Source organism: Primulina eburnea, chromosome 14, assembly GCF_022965805.1.
Source record: "Primulina eburnea isolate SZY01 chromosome 14, ASM2296580v1, whole genome shotgun sequence".
NCBI classification, from domain to species: domain Eukaryota; kingdom Viridiplantae; phylum Streptophyta; class Magnoliopsida; order Lamiales; family Gesneriaceae; genus Primulina; species Primulina eburnea.
Window position 1 is genome coordinate 23,582,491 of NC_133114.1, and position 22,708 is coordinate 23,605,198.

Sequence of the window (22,708 nt, forward strand, 5' to 3'; positions counted from 1 at the left end):
TGCCTATTGCACCACCGCAACGAAAGAAAATGGGACCTCAAAGAAATGTTGGAATTTATATCGGTTATGATAGTCCATCAATCATTTGATATCTTGAACATCAGACAGGCGACGTGTTCACAGCACGTTTTGCTGATTGTCATTTTAATGAGAAAATCTTCCCAATGTTAGGGGGAGAACAGAAACATACCGAAAAGGAAATTACATGGTAGGTATCATCATTGTTACATCTGGATCCAAGAACACAACAATGTGAAAAAGATGTACAGCAAATTGTGCACTTGCAAAGAATAGCAAATCAAATACCAGATGCATTTACAGATGCAAAAGGGGTAACTAAATCATATATATATGATGTAAATGTTCTTTCTCGAATTGTAATTCCAAAGAAACAAATTGGACAAAGTCATGATGTCGTAAAACGCCTGAAGCGTTGAAGGCCAGTCGGTTCCAAGGATAAAAATCCTCGAAAAAGAAAATTCATAGAGAAACACGATGATCACAAAATAGAGAATGATGTTCCTGAAGAAACACATGATGATCACAAAATAGAGAATGGTGTTCCTGAAGAAACACATGATGATGAAAATGTTCTGTCAGAACCACAAGCTGATGAGAATCATGAAATCTCTATCAATTATATTAATACTGGAAAAATATGGAACCGAAAAGATATAGAAGAAATCGACGATATATTTTCTTATAATGTGGCAATCGACATCGTAAATTATAATGAAGATCATGAACCAAAATCTTTTGGTGAATGTAAAAATCGGCAGGATTGGATAAAATGGAAAGAAGCCATCCAGGTTGAATTGGATTCGCTAAATAAACGTAATGTTTTTGGACCTATAGTCCTTACACCTGAAGGTGTAAAACCTGTTGGATACAAATGGGTTTTTATTCGAAAGCGAAATGAGAAAAATGAAATAGTAAGATATAAAGCTCGACTTGTTGCACAAGATTTTTCTCAAAGACCTGGAATTGATTATGAAGAAACGTATTCTCCCGTGATGTATGCAATTACGTTTCGGTATTTGATTAGCTTGGCAGTATCTGAAAATTTAGAAATGCGTCTTATGGATGTTGTTACAGCTTACTTATATGGATCACTTGATAGTAATATATATATATATATATATATATATATATATATATATATATATATATATATATATGAAAATCCCTGAAGGATTTAAGATGCTTGAAGCACAAAGTTCAAAACCCAGAGAATGTTATTCTGTGAAATTACAAAGATCATTATATGGGTTAAAGCAATCCGGTCTAATGTGGTACAATCGACTAAGTGATCACTTGATGAAAAAGTGATATGTAAATAATTCAATATGCCCTTGTGTTTTCATTAAGAAAACAACATCCGGATGCGTAATTATTGCTGTATATGTTGATGATTTAAACATTATTGGAACGAATAAGGAAATTCAAGAAGTTGTGTCATACTTGAAGGAAGAATTTGAAATGAAGGATCTTGGAAAAACCAAGTATTGTATGGGTTCACAAATTGAACAAAAAGAATGTGGAATGTTTGTTCACCAGACAAATTATACAGAAAAGATCCTTAAACGTTTTAATATGGATAAATCAAATCTTTTAAGTACTCCAATGGTTGTTAGATCATTAAACATAGAAAATGATCCATTCCGACCATGTGAAGAAGATGAAGATATTCTTGGTCCAGAAGTACCATATCTAAGTGTTATCGGTGCCCTTATGTATCTTACAAATTGTACAAGGCCTGATATATCTTTTGCCGTAAATTTGTTGGCAAGATTTAGCACATATCCAACAAAGAGACACTGGAACGGAATTAAACATATATTCCGTTATCTACGAGGAACGACATACTTGGGACTTTTGTATTCAAAAGATGCTAATCCAAGTATAATTAGTTATGCCGATGCTGGATACTTATCTGATCCACACAAGGCACGTTCCCAAACTGGATATGTTTTTACTTGTGGAGGCACTGCAATTTCTTGGCGTTCACTGAAACAAACGCTCGTAACAACTTCATCAAATCATGCCGAGATTATTGCACTACATGAAGCAAGTCGTGAATGTGTGTGGTTAAAATCAATGACCCAACATATCCAAATCTCATGCGGATTATCATTCGACGAGAAGCCTGTGATACTATATGAAGATAATACTGCATGTGTTGCTCAAATGAAAGAAGGATACATAAAAAGCGACATAACTAAACATATTCCTCCTAAGTTCTTCGCATTCACCAAGGAGCTAGAGAAGAATAAATGTATTGATGTTCGTCACATTCAATCAAGTGAAAACTCATCAGATCTCTTCACAAAGGCACTTCCTACGACAATATTCAGAAAACACATATATAATATTGGGATGCGCAATCTACGAAATTTGTGAAGAATTGTTCATGTCAACATCAGGGGGAGTTTACGTGACTGCACTCTTTTTCCTTTACTATGGTTTTTATCCCCAATGGGTTTTTCCTAGTAAGGTTTTTAACGAGGCAGTATAAAAACACGTAATGAAGACAATCATTATGATCATCATCACAAGGGGGAGTGTTGAAAAATATATTTAAAATGTGTGTATTGAATATTTGAATGTTGAAAATAAGAGTTGTAAATATTGAAAATTAGTGTGTGATGATGTAGGTAATGATGTATTTTATTTTTGGATTATTTGTAAAGATTTCCTATAAATAGATCTCTCATTTGTGAAGAAAATCACAATTGAGTAGAGAGAAAAATATTATAAAGTGTGTAGTTTGGTAAATTTTGAGAGTTTGAGATTTTTACTTTTTATCATATTAGCATAAGCATTTGATATTTTAGAATGACGTTGACCATTTTTATAATTTAAATCTTTTGTCAGTAATTTTTTTATTTATACTATTTCTGAAGTGTGACGTGCTATGAGGTTTCATCAATTTTTTATTATATGATTCATCAATTATTTTCATCAGGAACGAAACCAGAAATTAATGTCATTCTATGTTATAAAAATTAAATAATTGATCCATTCCTAAAGTTAGAGGTGTGCAATCGGTCCGAACCGAAAACACCTAAGTCGAACAAATCCATTTATTTTTCCGACCAACCGAACCGACCATTTTAGTCATTAAAATCGATTAAACTGAACCGATATTTTATCGGTTATTTAGGTAGATCATTGAAATAACCTATATTTTTTTACTTTTTTTCACTCCTTGACTAATTTTTTTTTAAAATTCAAGCACTCAATAAAATAAAATAATAAGTTGTTAAATAATTATAATGATTTAATAAAAATTGGACTTTGGTTTAAAGCTCTTTTTTTAGATATGTTTAAAGTTCAATAGAGAAAAAAATTGTAGAAGATCCGACCCAATAATATATATATATATATATATATATATATATATATATATATATATATATATATATATATATATAAAACCGATTTTTTAAGTTCAAAATCGAAACCGAACCAATTAAACCGATTTGACTGATATATTTTTTTTTTATTAAAAAACGATCGACCAAAACGGAATTTCGTTTTTGATCGTTTTAGTCGTTTTTTTTATTTAACCGATAATTTGCACACGCCCGCCTAAAGTTGTAAATGCTGAGACTTAATTGAAATGCCATTTACATGGATGTTTGTTCATTATAGATTGAAGAAACCAATCAATTTATATCTCAAGAAAATAATTAATTTACAATTAGAACAATTAATTAGTCTTATAAGTTTTTATCCATCAAACCAGATAGCTTAGCTTTGAATATATCTTCCGCTCTTATTCAATTCTCCGAAAGTCATTAATGTATGCCAACATGCTTAAGCTCAAAGAAAAGATAAATATATAGCCCATTAGTATAATACTAAAATCACGTACCAATAAATACATAACAAATATGTTATTATGTTCAAAAACAAATATATTATTTCGGATCGGGTATGGGTAAAATTATTTAAGAATAAAGAATCGTCTCTATCCTCATACCCGAAATGGCCGATTACCCATTTATTTAATCGGGTAAAAATCTCATTCATAATCTCCTCTGTTCAGGTCAGGTATTGGATTATTTATCGAGTTCGGAGAAAATTATCATACCAATATATGGCTGGCCCATTATATAACTCATAAAGGAGGCGAGGCTAGCCTTGGCTTATGGTCTGTCTAGTGGTTGTAAACGAATATTGTCGGTGCGCGAATTTTTCGAGCCGACTCGATAAATATTTAACTTGTATTCGAACTTATCGAACTCGAGCCAAACTCGAACATATTCGAACTTTTTTCGAGCCGAACTCGAGCATAAATTTTTTTATTCAATAGTTGGCGAACCGTTTATGAACCTTAATATTTTTAAATATAATATTATTATATATTAAATATATATTTCGAACTTTCGGACGTTTCGCGTTTTCGAACTTGTATTCTCGAACATTACTGTCCGAACAATAGTTCGAATAGATTCGAAGATTTCGAACCGAACTCAAGTCAGAAAATTAAAAAAATTCGAACTTCGAATCGAGCTCGAACTTGAACCTACTTGATTCGAACCGAATTCGAATTTTATCATTGTAAGGTTGAAAAAACCTATCCATCCGGACTTTAAAACTGAATAGCGAAACCCTTTTATCGGATGTCCACCAAAATTATTTTACATTGACTAGAAATCAAAGGTACCACAATATATTTGAAAACCAACCATTCGAAGATAAACACAAGAATTTCAATGGACATCCTTTAACCTAGTACTTGTGTTTCATTATGCACGATGTCTTTCGATCATTTTCTCTTCTTTGGTCTCCCTCGCCCGTGTTCGGAATGCACACCTTCATTTCACAACCCAAACTAATGTAAATATATCATCTTTTTTCCTTCAAAATTTGATTTGTATTCATACAATTTACTAAAATGAACACGAGTTTCCTGAAAAGGGTAGATTCAGAAAAAGATTTGGGAGAAAATGTATTGAACAAGGAGGTGGACGACAAGAAGCCCGGTTTCGGCCCACCTTTCAGAAGCTGGTCCGGAAACTTGAAACAGACTAGGCTCAAGTCAAACTACCAGGAAATGAGAAGCTGCTCCAATCTTAGGCCAAAAACAACGCCCAACACACCTTCTCCACCAAATTGTTCTTTCCAGCCCAGCCCGGAAACCCCGAGATTGGACCGGAGCAGCGGCATGAGAAGAGATTGGAGCTTTGAGGATCTCAGGCCCATGCTTAGGGGATGAGATTGATGGATGGCCGAATAAATTAGCTCTGATGGTGTGTGATTGTGTAAAAATTATTGTTTATATATTAAGGATTTCTGATTTTATTGGTGCTTGAAATAATATAAGTATTATGTTCTTGAAAGGGTGATTTTTAATTTTGATTATAATTGTGTTTTCTGGGGTTGAAGAAAACTAATAAAGATTTTCTTTGCATTTTAAAAAAGAAAAAAATTTCAAAGAAGTGTGGGGTTTTTGCTTTTAATATGGATTCAACATGCAGAAGTTTGTCTTTTACATCACTAGGGGTGTTAGCAGATTTGTCTGCTGTTGGCTTCTAAAATGCTGTTGAAAAATTGAGTAGCAATATGCCAATAACCATGTGTTCCTGATTGTGCTAAGGCAAAAACTTATGTGAGACGGTCTCACGGGTCGTATTTTGTGATACAGATCTCTTATTTGGGTCATCCATGAAAAAATATTACTTTTTATTGTAAATATCAGTAGGGTTGACCCGTCTCACAGATAAAAATTAGTGAGACCGTCCCACAAGAGACCTAGTCTTGAAATGGATTAGAATATCCCGTGCTTTTGCTCCATGACCATTTTCTAAACCATCCTGGAAGTGAAAAAGAAACCACTCGCTTGCTAAGATAAGCACAGCAAAGTTTCCTACAGAAGCTTAATGAATATGTGCTATCTAGTCAACCATTTACACTTCAAAATAGGAGGCATTCATCTACTATTCTAACTTCTATCCTCGATGACAATAAATTCATGTACATTTTAGTATTTCTGCACAATATAATAAACTCGTTTGAGAAGTATGAAGAACTAGGCATAAAAATAGTATGAGAAGGGTGTAAACTGGGTAAGAAACGAGGATTTCTTGTTTTTAAAAAGCCTAAAGGAATAGAAAAGGATCATGATCATAGTTGTCAAGCTGGCGCTAGGCGACGTCAAGGCGACGAGCCACTGCCTAGCGCCCGAACGCCTAGGCGACAAAAGGCGACGAGCCACTCCCCTACCTTTGCCTCTAGAAGTTGAAGCTCCCCTATAAATAGGGTTCGAGGTCCGTTGTTGTCTAGTATGTCTGGTTTCTTCTTCTACTCCAGCAGCCTCTGCTACAACGTTCCATGTCAAAGTATCATCATCATCATCAAAAACAGGTTCCTCTCCAGCTTCCATCATTCCAATCAACCACTCATTATTACAATCATCAATATTCCTCAAACTATAGGATCTCTTTTATCCTTCTTAGCCGCACGAGCCTTGAGTATTTGATTGTACTTCACATATACCAAATCTCTTAGTTTCTTGTGATCTAGTGTATTCCTTTTCTTTGAATGTATCTGTGACACGAATGACGAAACCATCATAAACTATAAATTGAAAAGAAAAGTGAAAGAAGTCATGTAATACCGTAATAGTATTTACTCACATGCTCAAATATGCTTCAATTCCTTTCACAACCCGAAGCACTACATGTGAGGCTAAGAACTTTGATAGCAAATTCTTTCAAATTTGGAGTACCATTGCCAAACATTTTCCACCAATCCACTGGAAAAAAAATGTATCTCATCATTTTCATTTGATATTTAAGTATTTAACTATTTAACTTCTTGCAAAAAAAAAAACACATACCAGGCGCCATTGGTTGGTCTTTATTATCTCTTGCTCTAATGGCAAATTCGTTGTCGAACAATGACTCTGAGTTCTTATATACCGGCAACTCTTCCATAATAATCTTATCCCTCACGTCATGGCTTGGAATCAATCTTTGTATGCATGCAAACAACCCATTTGTGACTTCTGTATCCGTCTCAACTTTCGGATTGTGATAGTAAAAATATGGGTTTAAGTGGTATCCTGCCGCGTGCAAAGGATGATGAAGCTGATTATCCTATCTAGCATCAATAAATCTTAACACTTTTTTACATTTCTCTCTGTTGTAATCAAAGGACTTGAGAATTGTTTCTTTTGCCCTGTCCATAGCTTCATAGATATAACCCATCGTTGGCCTTGTTTCATTATCAGCAATGCGAAGAACCATCACTAGAGGACACATCACTTTAAGGGTGTATGTCACATTATTCCAAAATGAAGGCATGAAAACAGTATCATTTGCCTTCTTACCCTTTATATCATTTGACCATTTACTTTCTATCCACTGTGTTGATATGAACATTCTCTTCAAAGCCTTTTGTCGTTTGTGGAGGCTTTGCAAAGTGAGAAATGTAGTAGCAAAACGGGTGACTCCATGTCTTGCCAGCTCTTTGTTTCCAGTAAATTCTCTCATCATGTGCAAAACACCTCCATGATTGTAAATGTAACCAACAAGAGCAATTGCTCTCGAAATAGTCTTCCGAACCACCTCAATTTTGCCAATATCCTCTAGCATCAAATCAATGCAATGAGCAGCACATGAAGTCCAAAACAAATTCGGTCTTTTTGCTTGTAGAAGTTTACCTACAAAAAAAAGAGTACAAAACAAAAAAAAATCAATTTATGTTATATGTAATATAATATGCAAGGAAATAAAATTTCAATACTTCACTTACCAGCTAAAACATAATTGCTGCCTTACTTGCACGACATTTTTATCTCCCACACGCTCTACAAATCTATCAAGCAACTCATATAACAGGGTTCCAATCTTGACATGGGCAGATGCATCCACAGATTCCAAGAACATTGTTCCTTTGGGTAAATTGACCAAAAAGTTGATCAATGTTCTTTGCTTCCTATCAGTCCACCCATCAGACATAATTGAGCAACCATATTTCTCACATTCATCTTTGTTTTCTTTCAACAACTCATTTGTGTAGGCAATTTATTTTTGTAAAAGTGGTACCCTCAATTTATGATAACTTGGTGGTTTCAAATTCGGCCCGTACTGACATATGGCTTCAATCATTTCCTTGAAGCTATCTAAATGGGCAGCGTTGAAAGAAATCGCAGCTTGATACATGAAACGAGCTATCTTTTGAACTGTTGGATCTCTAAGCTCTTTATCACAAGTATCGTTTATGTTTGTTTGCCTCAATTTCCCCCCTTTGGTTTTCTTTTTCGTGATAAAGAGATCCATCGGCCCTCTAACACTGCCACTTCCAGTTCTAGTTCCAGTCTCGTGTATGGAAGTCAAACTTCTGTTTTTGCTTGGTTGTACATCTTCTTCATCGTCTTCATCTTCATCGATATCAAGAAAGCAAAAATCTTGCTTCATTCCACCGCAAGCTCTCAATGTTTGCTTCTTCTTTTCTTTCATATAATTCAACAGCTCATCACGGACACTTTGAGGACACTCTTTGCATTTTTTGACATTTTTTGAATTCCCAGCAATATGTTGTTTGGCTCGAAAAATTCCTCCATTGGACGTGAAGCCACAAAACCTACACGTCACACTATTAGTATCATTTGGATTTTTCAAATAACAATGCTTCCAACCGGGGTCTTTCTTATTATCCACATCTGGTTGTGTGTTTTCTGATTGAGGATGAGAAGCCATACTAGGCTATTTTTTTAAAATAAATGCAAAACAGAAAAGGCAAAGGAGAAGAAGCCTGCGGCAGAGAAGAAATCTTCAATCGGTAGGGGAGAGTGGTGTGCGCAGATAAGGCAGAAGCTTCAATCGCAGGGGAGGAGAATACGTATCAACAAATCGACATGCAAAACTAGGCTTTTGTTTAAAAATAAATTACTTATGGGCTGAAATTAGTTATGGGCTTATTTAGTTGGGCTTTGGGTCATTAAAAAATAAAGGAGAAGCCTGCGGCAAAGAGGCGGAACGCGCTGCACAGAGGCGGAACGCCTGGAACGCCCTTCGCCTGGAGAAAAGCGGCTTCAAGGCGATAAAGGCGCTCGCCCAGCCATACACGTCGCCTGGTTGTCCATAAGGCGCTGTAGCTCCGCCTCTCAGGCGCGCCTTTGACAACTATGATCATGATCATGAAAAGCAACGACTGACTTCCTAGTGGGAAGGCAGGCACGAATCTGTTATGTTTCTTATGAGCCTTAGACTGCGAAGAACTCCCACGTTAAGCCCTAAAAAGGCAATAGGGTAGGGGGTGGGGTGGAGTTCATCTGAGCTAGGAAAAGGCTCATGGAAAGAGTGAAGGGCTTGGAGTGAAGTGATCCTCGGTATCAATCATTATTAGCAAAGATTGATGCCAATTCTATGTATAAATGAGACCAACTATATTTGGGTTCAATGAACAGCGAAAAGGATCAAGGACGTGTTTTGATATGTTTTGATCATATATTTTTTATCAAATTTGTCATTCTACTAAAAAAGGGATCATTCTCCATCTTATATGGGTCATTTGTGTTCTCTTGGATCCATGCCCTTGCAATAAAATTTTTCATCTTGCACAAAAGTTACCAGGGAAGGATTTAACATATCTCAAAACAGTTGCAGATTTTAATAATGGAGTCCTGCAAATTTTTAAGAGCATCACATACAATCAAATTTAGGACAACACCAAACATATAAAAAAATCACCATTAAATCACTTTGCGCCAATGTTTAAATTTCTTACACAAGTATGTCACTGCAGAATCATTATTTATCAAAAGAATCACTATTTATCACATCAAACCAAATAAATATTTCCATTATGTATTTCTGGCATAGCTGTTAAGGTGCAAAAGGGTGTCATGGAGCATGAGGCGTAAGGCGAGGCGCACCTTATTGAAACAAGGAAGTATATTTATTTACTACTTTAAATTACAAAAAACTATTATTGACATAGTTAAGCTATGCAAAAATATATCATACACAATACTACTGCTATTTTTATGGCAAATGTATATTTTTAGCATGCAGTAAGCGAATCTTTCGTTATGAGTAGAGTTCTGCCTTTTATTTTATTTATCTAGATTATTGAGATTTTTTTTTAGTATGTTGTGTAGTTGAGAATATTTTTTTCTTTATTGCTTTAATTTCTTTTTTACCATAGTAAATGTAGGGATTTTCTCCACTAATTTGTCAAGTCGATCAATTTAGATTTTAGTTTAAGGTTGATTGACAATTTAGATCCTAGTTTATAGCTCCTATCTATCTATATATGTAATCTTCGAATACTTTAGGAAATAAAGCTTCAATTAAATTTTTTATAAAAAAGAAAAAATATATGAGCGAGTTATTTTCTTCCGGGTTTTGGGTGCCTTCTTCTTTCGTTTCTTCTTAAAAAAAAAAAAAACAAAAAAAAAAAAAACTGAGTAGGCTTCAAATAGTAAGCACCCAGGCGCAGAAGGGTCGTCTCAAGGCGAGAAGCGCTCGCTAACAGCAATGATTTCCGGGCCTTTATTTATCACATCAAATCAATATTTTCATGAACTTAGTTTGATCAAGAATATGAATGAAATATATACTATGGAGAAAGATCTTTTTTTTTTCAGTAGAATGACATGAAACAAGAGAAATTGGTTCAAGAAAAAAACATTGGCGAACAAGACTTCGAGAACATAGTTTGGCAAATATTTCGAGTGGCGAATCACTAGTTATTTTGCAATGTCAAGATTTCTCAGAAAATGAAAAAGGTTCTCGATCTTACTTCATCATTTAGTGAGCAATTGTATCATGGAGATGATATAGAAAGTAAATCCAAAATGGATAAGAATTTGGCAGAAAATTATGAGATTTTGAATGAATCAATTTATGTTTTGGATTAATGGAAGCTACATTCTACAAACTTTCATAGTCTAGGATTGATATCAAAAGATATGTTTGCAATTCCTACCTCAATGGCTCAACAATAGCATCTAAATCTACATTAAGTAATGATGGTTGTATACTCTTGATCCTTTTCGTAGTTCATTGAACCCAAAAACAATTGAGGGTCTCAGATGTACGTAAAATTGATTATGATCTTCGCTAACATCAATCGATCTTCGCGAGGCACCAAATGAAGTTGAAAAACCTGATTGTGCTGATGTTCGTTTTAAAAAAAAAAAAACTGTTTTGATGTTTTTACCTATGCAAGTAATTTTCATTTCTCTCAGGATGACAAGGAAAATCAGGATGACGCAGAAAATGGTTATGGAGCCAAACCACAAGAAGTTGTAGTCAAGTTCAAAGCAAGATTAATCTATTTGTGATTCTGAAATGTGAATCCATTGACTATTTTGTCCGTCATGGAACCAGAAAACTAGAATTATAATGGGAGGGATCGACTGAAGTTATGAGACTTAGACACCAAGTAGACACAAAAAAAATTAATTTAGGTGGGACAACAACTTGCTTTGTAAGCTACACAAGTTTATAACCTGCATAACTACTCTAATTTATGGTACTTTACTGGTAATATATGATCAAGTAAAACATTTACTTCCCTTGAATCTAATGTCAATTGCTATTTTCCCAGTTGATAAAATCTTATGTCACTAATTCACTATGAAACAAAAACTGAAAATTATTATCCAAAGAAAAGCAAACCAAACCAAGTTAGACTATTTGGTTTGTTATTAATAACTCATAGATTTGTTTAGTTTGAAATTTTGTAAAACTGATAAATTTGATTTGGTTTGATTTTTTATCCGAAACCGCACTCAACACCCCTAGTAGGCTAGTACTTTTGACTTCTACTAAGTTTTGTTCCGAGAGTAGTAAACTGTCTTCCCAACATCTAATACACAATTAATTTAGTATGAACTTCAACTAATTGCATGATACACTTGCTACTAGTTTGTCCTTATAAGATCCATAAATAAACAGAGATTCACATAGATAAACATAGAAGATATGTGAGACTCATATGATTTAATAACAGTGTTCTAAATGGCGGCGGATCCATAAATACACAGAGATGCACATAGATAAACATAGAAGATATGTGAGACTTATATGATCTAATAACAATGTTCTAGATAACGGTCGATGCGGTCTCTATAGGCGGATCGAGCCGGCGGCGGCTGAGGCGGCCGAGATGGTCAATGATTTTATAATCATAATCAACTGTTAAAGTTCAATAATTTTAAAAATCAGTCAAAGTCAATCAATTTAAAAACCCTAGATATAATAAAAACATATATCACTCTCTTTCGTATTTACTTTTGGTTTCAAATATCCTCCACCATCAGCGACCACCTGCATCAAACTGTTTCCAGCCGCCGCCATCAGTCACCACATTAATTATCTTGTTAGTTTGCATTTATATATTTATTTGCACTTTATCTAAATATAATTATATTGTATGAAGCTTTTTTATGCATAAACATTATTTAATTATATATAATACATAAAAAATTATGATTATTTGTAATTACATTTCATGATTATATATAATTACCCATGAATAAAAAAAATTTCCACCACCTAGGCGTCTGAGGCGGAAGGCGGTCATTCACGCCATTTACAACATTGTCTAACAATAGTGTAAAAGACATAACATAAGTAGAAACTCTGCACGAGCATAGTAGAGGATTAACAAATGCACCTACAGGCTTAACAAATGCACCTGGAATCATACTTAAATGCAGTTCTTGATAAATAAAATCGTAATCCGTTGAGTTGGTTTGATCAAGAAAGTTTCTTGGATGATTTTGGTTAAAATAGCTTCGAATGACCTATCTTTTTGTCTTAGTAATGCTAGAGGCAATTTTCTTCACGTGGACATTATTTTTAGTCCAGATCTGCATGACAGATTTATTGAATTTATTTTCATTTGCATGTTTTCGCTTAAAAAATTGGTAAACCGCTACGAAAGGCACTTTTGAAACATCATCATAAACATGGAACCAATTGAATCAGTCCACATAAGGCACATTAGATAAAATCCCATTAAAATACAGCCTTTGGAAGTGAAAACAGGCTATGCATGTTGAATACAAATATTAAAGATAAATCATTAATTAGATAAAACCTGTTACACCCTTCACGCATGACCGTTACAACATTAGCGATTCCTCGTTTTCGGTATTTTGTTCATCGACTAAATTACAGACCACCTGCAAAGGCAAACGACTGAAAAACATTAATTGAAATAAAAGAGTAATAGCCATTACCAGATAAAAATGAACACCAACGTTGTAAAAGATAACTCACATACAAATAATAAGTTAGAGGTGTGTGTACACACACCCTGTAAATAATTTGGTTTCTTTCATTCTAATGTTTTCTTGTTTCTTGCTTCGACTTTCCAATTTCTCTTGCTCGATCTCGAACTGTGACTTGGATTATTGTGTTGGGCGCTAAAATCAGATTGAGAAATGTGAGCTGGAGTTCCGTCCAGAGTCGTAGTCTCTGAGTTATCAGCGACAAGTGATCCAGCTTCTTGTTTCTTTTGTATATAAGCACTCCTAGCATCTTTCTTCCAATCTCGTCGACAACGAACACGGGCAGGGGAATTTAAATTTACCAAAACATTGACTTGAACGGGCACAGATTGCAATTCAGTGGGCGCCTGCATGTTCTGAAGGGAAGTTGCTTGATCAACAGTCGATGCCTTCTTGAGATTGGCTTCATGACGCTTCCTTTCTCTATATCTTCGTTGCCTTTCTCGATTCTTTAGCCTTCGAGCCAAATCATCATCAGCTGATTCTTTCTTGCCAACATACAACACAATAGATTTATCCATTCCAATGGTATCAGTATACTGGTCATTTTGCATTTTTCCAAATATATGTCAACACTTGGGCTCTGAAAATCTTTCCCAAATCCAGAAAAATTGAATCTTCCCTCTGCAAGTCCATCAATCTTAATGAAATTATGAAACTGATAAGCATAGCGTGGGATCATCCAGCTAGAAATTTCAAGTAAAAGATTTAGATTCGACAGAGACAAGATTGGAGTCCTATGATCAGTTAATGGCATTATTTAAAACAAGGACAAGCAATAAAGCAAATGATCGAAGCAGAAGCACAAGTTGGGCATTCAAAAAGTTTCCATTCCGATCTCCAACGCACAGTACCAAATATTACACGAAAATTTTCAATACTTTTTCATTCAATGGCCACCGGCCACTTGCTCCCACTGTTCAGTCCCTGCCTCTAGGTAAAATCTACGATTTTTGTAAATCTCAAATCATGCTTGGAAATAACCTGTACAAAAATTTTCATACAGAAAACTAAAAAAAATCCACAAACTAAGTCGAATCGTAAAATATTTGAGATATTCAAACACGAAAGCTCGTGTTAAAAACTCGTACGTACCTCACAGGATATAGGAGCAGCAAAACTACCAGGAACGTAGGTCCATAAGCATCAGCTGGCAAACCCTAACAGCCGTGAAGCACCATCGTGTACATCGGCGATCGGAGAATTGAAGCGGATTCAACTTGTGGGCTGGGTACTCGAAAAAACCGTACCCTTTTTATATTCCAGAAATTCACTTTGGTCCCTTAAATATACATCATTTACGATTTCCATCCACTGTGGATGTTTAAATAGGTAATTTGAATTCACGTACATATGCCTAATGTTTTAGCATTCATCTCCATTGTACGTAGAGATGTCAAGGGAACGGTCGGGGTAAGTTTGTCATCCCTATCTTTGTTTTAGAATTGCATTCTCGCTCTCATACTCATCATGATATTCGTTTTTTCGGGTTCGATGAACTTTGAGAATTGAATCATAATATTCATCATCATTCACGTTTCAAAAATATTAATGAAACAGGACAGGGCAGTCCTGGAACCAAAACTTATTATTATTTATTACTATTAGAGATAATATTATTTGAGACGATTTCGGAGATTAGGATAATATCTTCATACTTGTCTGAACTATTTCGAGGATTTTAAAAAATATCCGAACTCGAAAAAATGGGGATTCTCGTCCCTGATTTGTGTTTTCTCGTGGGGCCCCGAACACGTGGGGAAAATTTTCATTTCTAATTGTATGTCATAATTTGAACACTTGATAAGGAATGTGGATATCAAATACATAAAATGTAAACTAGTAAAAGATGTACACATGTTGCATGTGTTATTATTATTTTTAATTTGATCAAATAACATTAAACAATTAACGTGAAATTATTTTAAATTTAGAACAGTTGTTTGATTTAGAAATGATTTTTTGTTTAGATTTTTTTCTATGTAAAATATGGAGTGACTTGATTAGGTTTTTAGTAAGGTAAGAAGGGTAATCATGGAGTTAAATATTTTGGTATCTTATAAGGTAGTAACTCTAAGAGTCTCACAATTAATAATAACTAGTTACTCTGTACACGCGTTGCGTGTGTGTACAATATTTTTTATCATTATCGATGGACTAAAAGTGTAATATTAGTATCATATAAGGGTAAAATTGGAAAAAAAAAAGTTGATATCCTTTCTAGATAATTATTATCATGTGCTCACACTTAATGATGTAGTATAGAATTATAGATAATATTATAATAATAATAATAATATAGATGAGATAAATGCAAATAACCATATTTAAATTTATAGTTCAAGATATTTATATAATAATTATTATAAATTATAAAAAAAATATTTGGAACAATACTTAAATAGTGAAAATCAATTTATAGGATACAATTACGTAACGCAGATATAGAGATATTGAATTTTTTTTTTCTCAATCATCTATATAAAAAAATTCGATTTTACCCGTACAAACAAACCACATGTCAAAATCTTGATCGGATAAATGCTTGTATCGATAGGACCAAACAAACCATATATAACAATCATAAATTTCATAACAATAATTATGTAATATGTGTATATATATCATCAATTTCTATCTAATAAACTAACAGGTGTTGAAAAATCGAACTTGGTATATTTTATTGATATTCCAAAATTAACATCATTTCGATCTTACTCGTACAAACAAAACACATGTCAAAATCTTGCTCGGATAAATGCTTGTACAGATAGGACCAAACAAACCATATATAACAATCATAAATTTCACAACAATAATTATGTAATATGTGTATATATCATCAATTTCTATCTAATAAACTAATAGCTTTATTGATATTCCAAGTCTACCTTTTTAAAAACTTCACACGTGTAAGGTTTATTTCGTCCGACAGATATCGCAAATAATTAAAATATCAAAATAGGATGTAAACCAGTAAATTTATATTTTATCAGAATTAGGTGTTGTCCCAGATGTTACGACATCTCGGACAACATCTACATGCAGCGGAAAATTAATAACACAAATTCACTTTAAATAATCAGATGGACAAGCTTAAAATATGCACAAGTATAAATACTTGTGCGGTGCCTTATGGCAAAAATTAATCACTAGAAAAATCAATTGTTTACAAAAACCTAACACTAGTGATTATGACAAAAATCAATTTCCTCAACAAGTTGAGAAAAAATAAAGCTTTCTAAAACAAATAACCAACGATATTAAAACATGAACAAGAAAACAAAACAGTGTTCCCAATCAGTAAATCTAAGAGAAGCAATCTTCAGCCAACGTCTGCTCAGTTGTTGTCTTCGGATGCTTTCAACATTCAAGGCAACACTTGTTATAGGCAGCCTTCAAAGCAGCAGTTGTTGATAGGGATTTTCTCTGAAACTTTTGATCGTGCAAAGCATGCGTATGATTATGAGAGGAAGACGGCCCCCTCCTTTGTCCTAGGTTTTCCTTTTTATAGATGAGAGCCTTATTTCATAAGGAAACCTATTAAGCAAGGAAAGTAAGAGTTTTATTAGAAATAAACTCTTTGTAAACATTAAAATCATATCTTATCAATTTACTAAATCTTTTAATATCTCATTAGCTAAGGAAGGCAAAATCAAAACAACAAGGGAAATATATCAAGGAAATAATTAATTATGTTAGTCGAAAACTTGAAAACATTATTTCCCTTCAATCTCCTTTTTTTTGCCTTTCTTGGACAAAATGAGATCAAACTCATTTATCATCCTTAGTATCATTTTAACTCCCCCTGAGTTCAAGCACGAACTCCCCCTGAGTTCAAGCACGTTTGTCGCCCCCTGAATAAGAAAGACATTTAACGCAACACCTGCCTACTCACTGAGATAGTACATTAAAGCATAAAACTGGGACTGGCACTATAAGAACAGAATAATAACAAAAGCAGTAGATCCAAACCAAAACCAGTCAATAATACACAAACACCAATCATTCATCATCCTCATCCTCCTCACTATCATCTTCTGTATCAGTGTCATCTTTAGTGCCAGAGGGACCAGCATCATCTCCCCCTTTTTGTCCATGAAAGACCCCAACTGCCAGCAGAGCTTGGATGGTAATAGCCAAATCCTCATAGAAAGCCAAATCAGCTTTGGCTTGGGCAACCTTCTTCAGGGCATGATCGAGAAACATCTGGGCACCAGTGACTGATATTTTCACATAATCAGACGAGGATGGAGTAGCGTTGGCAGATGCAGACGGACCAGTGCTAGGAGGTACAGTGTTGGTGGCAGAGGGCGGAGAAGGACCACTAGCAGGGGGTACTGATGGAGAGGCATTCCAGGGCAGATCGATCTTCCTTTTGCCGTGCAGTAAAGCAGATGCAACCTTGAGACAGTCAGTGGGCAAAGATAAGTGTTCTACGATGTCCTTAATAAACCCCTGTGACTCCAAGTTCCCATAAATGAGAGATGGGAATGGGAGTTTGGATGACTTCAGACCACCTTCAGCATACTGCAGAACTGTGTTGAACACCAGGCGGCCAAAGTTGAAGGTTGAATTTCCAACCGCGAAGAGAGTCAATGCCTGTGCCTTGGTGACAACGGTAGAATTGGTAGTCGGAGTCCAGTTGTGGATGGCAATCTTGTGCATCACCGAATAGAGTGATGTCAGTTTGGCAGCTGAGACCTTGTGGGGATGGAGAGGAAACTCGCTCACCATCCCACCAGTGAGAACAGAAATTACCTCACCTAAATCTGTTGGCGAGTCTTCACCAACAGCAGGGGTACCATAGTGTGCATTGATTACATCGGCGGTGAAGTCGTACACTTTGTTGCGGACAAAAACTTTCCCAAACTTTGCCGACCTTGGATCGCCAACACTAGAGGACAGATTCCCATAAAATTCAAGGACAGCCTTATGACAGTAAGGGAGAGCAGATGAGCATGTGGAGAACATACCTCTAGCCTTTAGAAACTCAATCAAATTGTACCGATAAAATGCCTCCACGTCCACATTCCGCTCCGCAACAAACTCCCGATTTTCAAAGAGACTCCAGTTCGAGAATGACATCTCGGAATAGAACATGTTGTTGTAACGGGTGGCCAGATCATAGGCAGAAACATCCATGTTTTCCGCAGTGTCCTCAACATCTGGGGCCACATCCATAGGTGCTGGGTTAGCAGCGTGTATACCACCACCAGAGACCTCGTCGTCAGCAGAATTACCTTTAGACTGGCTAGATATAGTGAGACTTGGAGAGGTATGAGGAGCAGTAGACGATGATGGAGCCTTTCTCTTTTGATGTTTCAGATTTGCCATAAATTGGGCCAACGAAATTTCAACTTCACTTTCATCAATAGGATTATGATGAGACAATATAGGAGAGGGGGCACGCACAGGCGGAACATCATCATCAGCTTGGCCTGAGGACGAAGAAGATGATACAACAGTAACGCGGGGTGCAGGTTTTTTACGCGCAACCAATTCAAAGTCCTCATCAGCAGAGTCATCGCCTGAAGTCCCTGCAGGGTCAATTAGCGATGGGCGAGTGGATGGTTGCCCTTTGTATCGAAACCGCTTACCCGATGTGAGGTCAGGATTATAGCCAGCCTGTCTCTTGGATCGACGGACAGGTCGAACGGGAGGATCGAATACTTGAATAATCGGTGGATTCTCTACATCAAAGGCATTCCCGGGTTCACCAGGAGCAATCACCTCTAAGGGAACTGGAGCTTCAGTCGCAAGCGCCAATGGCAGAGACGATTCGACAGGGGGTGTTGTAGCCGGTGTTGTCTCAGTGGTGGCAGCATTTGCTGTGTGTCCCATTTCACTTCGGATGTCAAGGGGATCAAATCCGTTGCCTGCCATGGATGGAAATTACAAGTCAAACAGAGAGGGATTTCAGATGAAATTGTGAGTGAGCTTGCGCAATTTCTTAGGGTTTCGGGAATGGTGATGGTGAAGTGAGTGAACAGTGGGGAGTCTGATAATCACAATTAAGCACAGAGTAATTGCTTGTAAATCTAACAGTAATAAAGCTTAACAAACAAAATTAGCCGTTAGACCCTTAAAATGAGTACAGAGATAATTTTGCGCACAAAAATTCATTCAAAATTCCCAGAGATACCCCGCATCGATTTTCGCTCCACTAGACATCAGGCATCATGGCCAGTCGAGATTTTCGCACAGGCTGGATCGTCATCGAATTTTTGATTTGTTGACTTATGAATAACTTTTTGGCACGCCAATATCCGCGGAAATATGTTTATGCATGACCTAATTATGCCTCAAAACAGAATGTAACAGAAATAGATCCGTGGGAGATAATATGAGATATGTTTACAGATGAAGTGTTGTCACAAATGTTGGCAACATCTCCTGACAGCACTCACAATTCCCGAAAACACATTTGATTATCTTCATACTTGGTGACTTAACAGCCTTCTGATCATAGGAGTGGCAGCTCCCACACTAGGAGAACGGTCTTCATTGGACTCACCTAGGTAGCTTTTTCCATTGTCTCCTATTTCTGTGTTAGTTTTAGAAGGGGTAGCTCCCATACTAAAAGCACAGCCTTCGTTGGGCTCTTTTAGATAGCTTTTTCCATCTTCCTTCTAAACACAGACCCACCTCTTTTCTTTTCAATTTCTATAAGGTGACTTGTTACAATGGTTAGAGTCACATATCCAATCGGCTAGTTCTTTGTGACAGAGATCAAAAGTAAAGATGTGAAGTTTTAAGAGGAACTAAGGAATTGTAAGTGCATCAGAGAAGTTATGTCACATAGTGTCAACACAACATAACACAGTATGAATGCAATGTGGTATGCCTAAGTCCTAAAAATGCACATGCATATAAGATGTTGTCCGAGATGTTGTAACATCTGGGGCAACATCTATGAATGATCAAGCAAAACACATGCTGAGAGATTTCCTTAAATTGGAGAATCTCTCAAAGTCCAAAGCTTTTGTGAATATGTCAGCCAATTGGTTATTTGTATCAACAAAATCAATTCTAATCAATCCTTTTTCTACTAAGTCTCGAATGAAGTGATGCCTTATGTCAATGTGCTTAGTTCGAGAGTGTTGTACTGGGTTTTTTGAAATGTTAATTGCACTAGAATTATCACAGTACACCATTGAGGGTTCGCTTTTAAGTCCATAATCTTCTATCATTTGATTCATCCATAAAAGTTGGGTACAAGCATTTCCAACTGCCACATATTCTGATTCAGCAGTGGATAAAGATACACAATTCTGTTTTCGACTGTGCCAAGAAATCAGATTGTTCCCAAGATAGAAACACCCCCCAGAAGTACTCTTTCTATCATCTAAATCCCCAGCCCAATCAGCATCGGAGAAACCTACCAGGTTTGAGTTAGTTTCGTGTGTATACCATAGTCCTAAATCAATTGTTCCTGTTATGTAACGTAGAATACGTTTAACAGCTTTCAGATGAGAAATTTTAGGATTGGATTGGTACCTAGCACATAAGCACACACTAAACATGATGTCAGGGCGGCTAGCAGTCAAGTATAAGAGACTTCATATGATACTACGGTAAAGGGTGTTATCAACATCTTCCCCCGCAACATCTTTGGATAATTTCTCAGTTGATCCCATAGGAGTTCTCATGTGCTTGGTGTTTTCATTTGCAAATTTCTTAATCAAGTTTTTGGCATACTTGCTTTGGTATAAAAAGATCCCATCATGCATCTGTTTTATTTGCAAACCCAGGAAGAAGTTTAGCTCACCAACCATACTCATTTCAAACATAGATGACATGCACTCAACAAAGTCATTGGCATGTTGTTGTGACGAAGAACCAAAGATCATATCATCTACATAGATCTGACAAATAAGAATCTCACCTTTGGCCTTTTGAATGAAAAGTGTTTTGTCTACCTCACCTCGTGTAAATCCGATGTCAAGGAGATAGTCAGTCAGACTCCCATACCATGCACGGGGTGCTTGCTTCAAGCCGTAGAGAGCCTTTTTCAATTTGTACACATGATTTGGATTATGCGGATCCTCAAATCCTTTTGGCTGTCTCACATAAACTTCTTCATTCAAGAACCCGTTCAAGAATGCACTTTTAACATCCATTTGGAAAAGTTTTATTTTCATGTAGCACGCAATGGCAAGTAGGAGCCGGATTGACTCAATGCGGGCAACAGGAGCAAAGGTCTCATCGAAATCAACCCCCTCAACCTGTGTGTACCCCTGAGCAACCAGCCGTGCTTTATTTCGAATGATGTTTCCTGACTCATCGGTTTTATTTTTAAAAACCCATTTTGATCCAATGACATTGCCATGGTCAGGTGGTGGAACTAGAGTCCACACATCATTTCGAACAAACTCTTCAAGTTCATCATGCATAGCATCAGTCCAAAATTCGTCTTTTAATGCTTCCATAACATTTTTTGGCTCAATTTGAGACACAAAGCAAGAGAACCTAACCTGCGAGTACATGGTACTCATGCACACAAGTCCAAACATTTTTCGATAGTCAATTTTATCCTTCTTCCTGGTCTGGATCTCTTCACTCATTCCTCCAATGATTTGAGACGAGGGGTGGTTCTTTTGGATTTTGCTTGGGATACATGGTCCATCATCAGCTTCTTCATTATCGCTGTGAACACATTCTTGCGATTTGTTGACATCAGTGTCACATGTTGTGCCGGATGTTTCAACATCGGGAGCAACACCTGTTGTTTTCAGCGGTATTTGAGTTTCTATCAGATCTTCAACATCATCTTCTGCAGTTTTCTTCTTAAGATCTGCACAATCATCAAAAACAACATTGATTGATTCCATAATAGTCCTTGTTCTGAGATTAAACATACGATAAGCACGACTATTAGTAGCATAACCGAGAAACAGACACTTATCACTCTTGGAGTCAAACTTAGCCAGTTGATCCCTGTCATTCAAGGTGTAGCATACACAGCCAAAAACATGAAAGTATCTAAGGTTAGGCTTCTTTCCCATAATGATTTCATAAGAGGTCATGGTTGATCCACTCCTTAGATACACCCTATTTGAAATGTGGCATGCTGTGTTTAGGGCTTCTGCCCAAAAACGCTTTGCAAGATTCTTAGAAGTTAGCATTACTCTTGCCATTTCTTGCAAAGTCGTGTTCTTTCGTTCGGCAATCCCATTCTGTTGTGGTGTTTTTGGTGCTGAAAATTCATGAGAAATACCTTTTCTGTCACAGAATGATGAAAATGTGCGATTTTCAAATTCTTTACCGTGATCAGTCTTGATCCTTCTTATCTTCAGACTGTGGAGGTTAGTGATTCTAGTGATCAAGTTTTTGAAAACATCGAATGTATCTGACTTTTCTTTAATAAAATTAACCCACGAGAAACGTGAAAAGTCATCGACACATACGAGAGAGTATTTCTTACCTCCGAGACTCTCAACTTCCATA

The 22,708-nt window shown here is 36.0% G+C and overlaps 1 protein-coding gene and 1 long non-coding RNA gene across 3 annotated transcripts; both read right to left on the reverse strand.

Annotated features, from left to right (window-relative positions):
- Positions 1-7,106: 7,106 nt before the first annotated feature.
- On the reverse strand, positions 7,107-8,711 carry LOC140811274 (uncharacterized). The gene is made up of 3 exons (XM_073169141.1): positions 8,105-8,711; positions 7,765-7,785; positions 7,107-7,672 (listed from the first exon to the last, which is right to left on the reverse strand). The coding sequence occupies exons 1-3, from the start codon at positions 8,709-8,711 to the stop codon at positions 7,107-7,109; spliced, it is 1,194 nt and encodes a 397-aa protein (XP_073025242.1).
- Positions 8,712-13,822: 5,111 nt separating this feature from the next.
- Positions 13,823-14,616, reverse strand: LOC140813066 (uncharacterized). 2 transcript variants are annotated; one of them, XR_012113826.1, is made up of 3 exons: positions 14,354-14,616; positions 14,140-14,242; positions 13,823-13,882 (listed from the first exon to the last, which is right to left on the reverse strand). It is a non-coding gene; the product is annotated as an uncharacterized lncRNA (long non-coding RNA). The 2 variants fall into 2 exon arrangements; XR_012113827.1 differs by having other exon boundaries at positions 13,863-13,898.
- Positions 14,617-22,708: the final 8,092 nt, after the last annotated feature.

Excerpts from the sequence above, each read along its gene's own strand:
- LOC140811274 (XM_073169141.1), bottom strand. The coding sequence starts at position 8,711 with ATGGCTTCTCATCCTCAATCAGAAAACACACAACCAGATGTGGATAAT. Across the intron at positions 7,786-8,104 it reads GGAAATGATTGAAGCCATAT|GCAGCAATTATGTTTTAGCT; the intron begins GTCAGTACGGGC and ends CGTGCAAGTAAG. Across the intron at positions 7,673-7,764 it reads CAGCAATTATGTTTTAGCTG|GTAAACTTCTACAAGCAAAA; the intron begins GTAAGTGAAGTA and ends TTTTTTTTGTAG.